This window comes from Scardinius erythrophthalmus, assembly GCF_964197995.2.
Source record: "Scardinius erythrophthalmus genome assembly, chromosome: 18".
In the NCBI taxonomy this organism is placed as follows: domain Eukaryota; kingdom Metazoa; phylum Chordata; class Actinopteri; order Cypriniformes; family Leuciscidae; genus Scardinius; species Scardinius erythrophthalmus.
This window is the reverse complement of record NC_138238.1, coordinates 38,217,305-38,224,511: the sequence shown is the minus strand read 5'-3', so window position 1 is coordinate 38,224,511 and position 7,207 is coordinate 38,217,305. Positions and strand designations below refer to the sequence as shown.

Sequence of the window (7,207 nt, the reverse complement as noted above, 5' to 3'; positions counted from 1 at the left end):
TCTCCAGTCAGAGAGTGTCTTTGCTGTTTTGTACCGGAAGAAATAATGACATGTTCCTTTTATTCCTTAAAGATAAATGTCCATTTTCAAAGTCCAAATCCTGTGATTTTTGTTGTTGTAAATTAAACATTTAGCTCTAAATAAATAATAAGTATGTGCTTGTGAAGTGAAATCTTATATTACCTCAAAATGATCTCTTCTACGGAGTTTGCTTTCCAGTGAGAGTGAAATCTCGTGGAATCTGAGCTGTCACTCAAACCTCGCGATATTTGTTGTTTACTGTTGGCGGCTGAGGGCCCGTCCCTTCTGTACTGGAAAGCTGCTTCTGACATTTGAATGAAAAACATCCTCTCAAAAGCGCAAAAACGATGGCTTCAGCTCTGGAGCAGTTCGTGAATAATGTGCGGCAACTTTCCGCTCAAGGTACGGACATTTACACCGCTCGTGAACACTCACAGTAACGAATCCATGGGCTAACTAGCTTAATGCTAAAACTAGTTAGCGTGATAGCATGCTAGCTGTTTATACTTCAGGCAGTAACACATGGTATTTGTTTATCTTACTCTGTTCGTCCGACTACTAATACAAAAACGTAAAGCTGCTGAATATTTGCACATCATAACCGCTTAGCTTTTAAATTAACGAAATTACTGGACGTGTCATGTTAGCTGAGTCATTTATAAAATATGGCATAAAATACCTTCATAACAATTATTGTAAACCTGTAATTGGTTCTCTTCCGGATTTTACTATTAGTTGCATTGACATCATGGATAAAAAATAATAACAACTTGTGTTATTTCTGTAAAGAGGAGTCAGACACTATTTTCAGTTGTACTTGTACAGGTTTGGGTCTCCGCTTTCAAGTGTTTTTTTTTTTTTAAGATTGTTACAATATCCGAGATACTGGATAATTGGAGATGGACAATATAATTAAAATTCATATACATAGAGCAAAATACATGTCAACTTTACCAAATGGCTGACTTAAAGATCTGTTATGATAAAAATATTTTTTAAAGTTATGACATCTCTGCCACTGAAAAATATAACTGATGTGTTGGATGTATGAAGAATCAAATACAAAAAGATTTGATGTTTGTTTCAGTGTTTCTCTGTCACGTGAAGCAAATATGCAGGGAGGCGGAACTGTTCATCATCATTTCACAAACAAAAAATTTGATCTTGATCGCATATGCATTTACTTTAAAATAATATCACTAACATGAATCATGTTGTCATGTGCTTCTCAGGTCAGATGACTCAACTATGTGAACTGATCAATAAAAGCGGGGAGCTTCTGGCCAAGAATCTCTCCCATCTGGACACTGTTCTCGGAGCGTTGGACATCCAAGAGCACTCGCTTGGTGTTTTAGCGGTTCTGTAAGTCCGTGACTTGTTGAGTCCTATAGCACTGAGAGTTCATGAAGTGTTTTGTGGCCGTCTGAAAGAGTTACTGTTTTGCAGGTTTGTGAAGTTTTCCATGCCAAACATCCCTGATTTCGAGACCTTGTTTTCCCAAGTCCAACTCTTCATCAGCACCTGCAACGGAGAGCACATCCGATACGCCACAGACACGTGTACGAACACCTCAGCTTGTTTTTTTGTTTTTTTTTCATCACACTAGCCGCGTTTCCATTACCCTTCAAACTGAAATTGCGAATTGAAAATACGCCCAATGGAAACTCGTCAATTTAAATGCAATGTAAACCGTTTGTGCGCATTTACAGTCACCTGACGTAGATGACGCCGTGTGTTTGGATTGAATACGAGACTGAGTTCTTTATTAAACTCATGAAAGAATTACAGGAATACTGGATTCTAAACCTCAAATAAATCCCACAATCAAGACCTCGGAGCAGAAATGAGGGAGAAACACCCAGAAACTCCTCATATGTGCCGCTCCCAGTATAAGGGTCTTTCCTTGCCATTAATGATTGGATAACACACATACAGTACCAGTCAAAAGTTTGGAAACATTACTATTTTTAATGTTTTTGAAAGAAGTCTCTTATGCTCATCAAGCCTGCAGTTAAAAAACAAAAACAAAAAAAAACCAACAGTAATATTATGAAATATTATTACAATTTAAAATAATGGTTCTCTTTTTTAATATACTTTAAAATGTAATTTATTTTTGTGATGCAAAGCTGAATTTTCATCAGCAAGTACTCCAGTCTTTGGTGTCTTATGATCCTTCAGAAATCATTCTAATATGCTGATTTATGATCAATGTTGGAAACAGTTGTGCTGCTTAATATTTGTTTTATAACCTGAGATACTTTTTTCAGGATTATTTGATGAATAAAAAGTTAAAAAGAACTGTATTTATTTAGAATAGAAATCTTTTGTAACAATATACACTACCGTTCAAAAGTTTGGGAACAATAACTATTTAAAAAAAAAGAAATTAGTACTTTAATTCAACAAGGATGCGTTAAAGTGATAAAAGGTGATGGTAACGATTTATATTGTTAGAAATGTTTTTATTTTGAATAAATGCTGTTAACGTTTTACTCATCAATGAATCCTGAAAAAAGTATTCCAAAAAAATATATTAAACAGCACAACTGTTTCCATCATTGATAATAACTGAGTATCAAATCATCATATTAGAATGATTTCTGAAGGATCATAAGACACCAAAGACTGGAGTACTTGCTGATGAAAATTCAGCTTTGCATCACAAAAATAAATTACATTTTAAAGTATATTAAAAAAGAGAACCATTATTTTAAATTGTAATAATATTTCATAATATTACCGTTTTTTTTGTTTTACTGCAGGCTTGATGAGCATAAGAGACTTCTTTCAAAAACATTAAAAATAGTAATGTTTCCAAACTTTTGACTGGTACTGTACGTCTCCTTTGATTAATAATAATGACCATTATGGACAAACCTACAAACATCTGTCGCCATGATGATTGGAATTACTTATCGCAAAAGGAAAAAATAAAGTTTTAGCCGCATAACATCGGTTAATGGAAACGGTGTCATTTCCCAATAATTTTTTGTCGACATTTCGGAAAAAATCGCAAAAGTTTTGTGCAAATCTGTAATGGAAACGACGAGCCTACTGTTTCATTTGTATTCCTCTTTTAAAGTTTTCTTCTTCTTTCAGTTGCTGGCCTGTGCCATCAGTTGACAAATGCCCTTGTAGAAAGAAAACAGGCAAGTGTCTTTATCTCATTTTAGAGTTGTCATCTTTAAATTACACGAGTGATGTTAAGTTGTCTTGTTCTCCACAGCCCTTGCGTGGAATAAGTATACTTAAACAGGCCATAGACAAGATGCAGATGAACACAAATCAGCTAACCTCAGTGCACGCAGACCTGTGTCAGGTGAGTCGGAGAACATTACTTTGTGTCAGTGCAGTGTTATTAACTTGTGATTGATAATTAAAGATGGAATTGTGTGGTAAGCAAAGTTGTGAAAATGATAATACAGGGATGTTTTGGTTATTATTATTTGTTGTAGTAGAAAGTCTGTCATTGTAATAGCTAAGAGAACAAACTAAACATTATATCTGACAAATATGAACAATTGAAATGAAATCTGCACAAAGCTGTCAGTTTCAGTAAATGAAAGAACGTTCTGGCAATAAACATAGGCGACTTTAATCCAGATGTTTATTAGTCAAGTTGATCTTTGATAATTTTAGACAGAAAAATTTGACTTTTTTGAATTTTAATTGTTTAAAGTCCCCCTGTAGTCAATCATTGTATCCCTTAAAACTCATCTTAGATCACCAAAATGACATATTTAAGCGTTTTTTCATGCCTTAAAATAGTTTGAATGTAACTCAACACCCTTGTCTCATTTAGTATACGCGGTTCTATGTAAATACAATCTACAGATCAGTCATGATAAGAGACTTTGATAGTCTTTCAGGAGGTTTCCCAGACAGCGTTTAAATTAAGACAGGAGTAGGCCTTAATCTAGAACGTTTAATCAAACATGGATGAAACTAGGGCTGTTTTCGACTAAGGATTTTCATAGTCGAATCTGATTTGTTAGATTTTGCCGTAGTCGACTTATAGTCGAACCTTTTTTTTTTCTTTCTTTTTTTAGATAGCAGCTAGATTTTTTCCATTTCAAACAAAAGAGCTAAAAAACACATATATATCACACATATATCATAACATTTCATAAACATGAGGAGCAATATGAGAGAGAAATTTGGTGATGGTTGTTTAGGTACATTAAAGTTTAAACCACGTAAAGCTTTTTCACGCACATGAGAACCGTGTGGAGTCAACTCACAGCCGCTCCGCAGCCCTGCTGAAAATGTGAAGCAGATTTTTGAATACTTTTTTATTTATTTACATTAGTAAGCTACAGGACATCGTCTTTCAAAACATGACCTGAAAAAATTAAATAAAAATGGTACCCAGCCCTTCTGAAAATGCGAATGCGTCTCTGTCCCCAGCACATTTCAAACCAAACTGATGCCCATGTATTCGACTATGAGGTTCATAGTCGAATCAGACCTCTCCGAATCGAATCGTCGAATCCTCGACTATTAGAAGTCAGCCCTAGATGAAACACAGATTAAGTACAGATTACTAAAACTTGGGCTATGAAGTCCTTAACTAAAACAAAATGTGCTAATCTAAAAGGGTTAGTTCATCCAAAAATGATAATTCTGTCAGTAATTACTCTCCCTCATGTTGTTCCAACGCCGAAAGACTCCTGTAAGAATTTTTTTTGAGGAAATCTGAGAGCTGTCTCACTCCTCCATAGGCTTCTCTGTTATTGAAACTTGCCGGCCCAGAAAGTTAGTAAAGACATCGTTAAAATAGTCCAAGTGACTCCAGTGGGTCAACCTTAAGTTTATCAAGCGACGAGAATACTTTTTATGCGCAAAAACAACTAAAATAACGACTTTATCCAACTCTTCATGTTCTTCTGTGTTTCTCTGAGTGAGTTCACGTAGTGTGACAGCGCAGCGCTTCTGGGTTATACGTCAGAACGGAGGCTCGCTATTGGCCGACACTGGTCATGTGATGCGTGTGATGCTGACCAATAGTGAGCTTAAATTCTGATGTAGTTATTTTTCTCGTTGCTTGATAAACTTAAGGTTGAGCCACTGGAGTCACTTGGACTATTTTAAACATTCTCTTTACTAACTTTCTGGGCCGGCAAGTGTCAATTACAGAGAAGCCTATGGAGGAGTGATCAGCTCTCAGTTTCTGAACGAAAGTCTTACAGGGTTGGAACAACATGAGGGAGAGTAATTACTGACAGAATCTTCATTTTTGGGTGAACTAACACTTTAATTAGCATGAGCAAGTCCTATAAAACATGGAATGAACCATGAAAAGCTTAAAATTGTATGGAACCAAGAAGAAAATCGAAGGAAAAACTTTATTTAGCAAAGAAAAACTGCACACTTCAGCTGTGGAATCAAAGAAAAGGAATGCCTGGAAATCTATTTTTTAATTAATTCAATGCAAATGAACCCATCTAGAGTAATAAAACAACTTCAGGTAAGATTGAATCATAAGCTTTATTAGCTTACGGTTTTAAGGACATTACAGCGGTAATTCAATAGGGTACAGGTTGTGGAAGATTATACAAATAAACCTAAAAAAACCTGTTGTTGACGACTACGAAAAATAAAATGATAAATTAATTAAACCTGCCAGGAGGTTAATGTTGTGTTTGAAAGAAGACGTGTGTTTGTGTGTGTATATATATATATATATATGTAGATCTTCACTGACATAGTCAACAAGTAATCCATGTATCATCTTTGAATCAGCATTAATCTGAAGTTAAACCTCCCTTGTGTTAGGTTTAGTTTAAGCCTCAGTTTAGTCCTGAAATAGCTCTAGTCTTTCTCAAGGAAATCAGTTTATTAATCTCTGGACTAGACTTAAGTTTAGGACTATTTAAAACCATGACAGAGAAAGTAGATTTCTGTTAATCTAGTTTAAAAGCCCACTTTAGTCTTGGACTAGGCTTAATGTCTGTCCAGGAAACCGCTCCTCTGAGGAGTCTTTTATATAGAAACAAATGGTGCCTAATTAAAAAGCTAAATATTAGTACAAAATCTAGTGCATTCATTTCATGAAAAAAGAAAGAAGCTTGTGGACGAAAAGGAATGTGGACTGTAACACCGTGTCCTAACTACACGCGACGTGCGATAAAAGGTTGTTTCCATGTTAATCAGTGTTTGTCCTAACCAGCCGCGACGGCGACATCACACGACGCGACGATTCTAGTTAAGAAACGGTTTCTATTTTTCTGCGACGTCGCGCTGGAACAACAAACACAAAGTGTGGCGATGATGATCTCGGGCGCTGTTTATGTGCTTTATTTAATGTTAAAAGCGTGTAATGTGACTTTGAATATCATTTAGTGCTCCAGCTTTGTGGCTGTAAAAGCAACAATGGATAATTCACCTCAGATCTAGAAATTAAAGAGATGGAAACAAGAACGTTCAAACTGTGAACAAACAAGTGTATTCTTTAACAAAGATTGTTTTAGTAACTCAGCCTATGTATTTTTAATAATGTTTAAATGGTGTAATATTTGTGAGTTTGAATATGTAGCGACTTATCCATTTTCTTGCGAGTGCCGTCAAGATTACTCTCTGGTGCCGCGAGACTCCGCCCACATGCTGTTCTGATTGTCTGACTCCGCCCACACACTGTTCTGATTGGCTGACTCCACCCACACACTGTTCTGATTGTCTGACTCCGCCCACACGCTGTTCTGATTGTCTGACTCCGCCCACACGCTGTTCTGATTGGCTGTGGGTTTTGATTAATTTTGATTGATTTTCGTGTCTGCTTAGGATAAAAATGATACACATCAGAGGGTTAAACAGACTTTTTCTTTTTCAGATGTTTATTGTGCAACTAATAATAATGCAGCGCTGTGTTTACAGTTATGCCTATTAGCCAAGTGCTTCAAACCTGCAGTCCCGTTCCTGGAGCTGGACATGATGGATATTTGCAAGGAGAACGGAGCGTACGACGCAAAGCCCTTTCTGTGTTATTACTACTATGGAGGCATGATCTACACGGGTCTGAAGAACTTTGAACGGGCACTGTATTTCTTTGAACAGGTATTAATTTTTTTGTGCTTTTTTTGGAAGAGCGTCATTTTGGTTGTGCTTCGGCTCTGCGTGACTGTGTGGATGAACGTGGTTCTTTCTAATGACTAAAAAAATAGAGAGATTATCCTATCGCTCATTA

General features: G+C 36.2%; 1 protein-coding gene across 1 annotated transcript in view; it reads left to right on the top strand.

Moving 5' to 3' along the window:
* cops3 (COP9 signalosome subunit 3) overlaps nt 1-7,207 on the top strand; it is a 15,974-nt gene continuing 8,767 nt past the window's right edge. The window contains exons 1-6 of the mRNA XM_081393486.1: nt 1-423; nt 1,254-1,383; nt 1,468-1,580; nt 3,124-3,173; nt 3,251-3,343; nt 6,898-7,077. Coding sequence (XP_081249612.1) covers nt 369-423; nt 1,254-1,383; nt 1,468-1,580; nt 3,124-3,173; nt 3,251-3,343; nt 6,898-7,077 — 621 coding nt within the window. The 5' untranslated portion in view covers nt 1-368. The remainder of the gene's footprint in view (nt 424-1,253; nt 1,384-1,467; nt 1,581-3,123; nt 3,174-3,250; nt 3,344-6,897; nt 7,078-7,207) is intronic.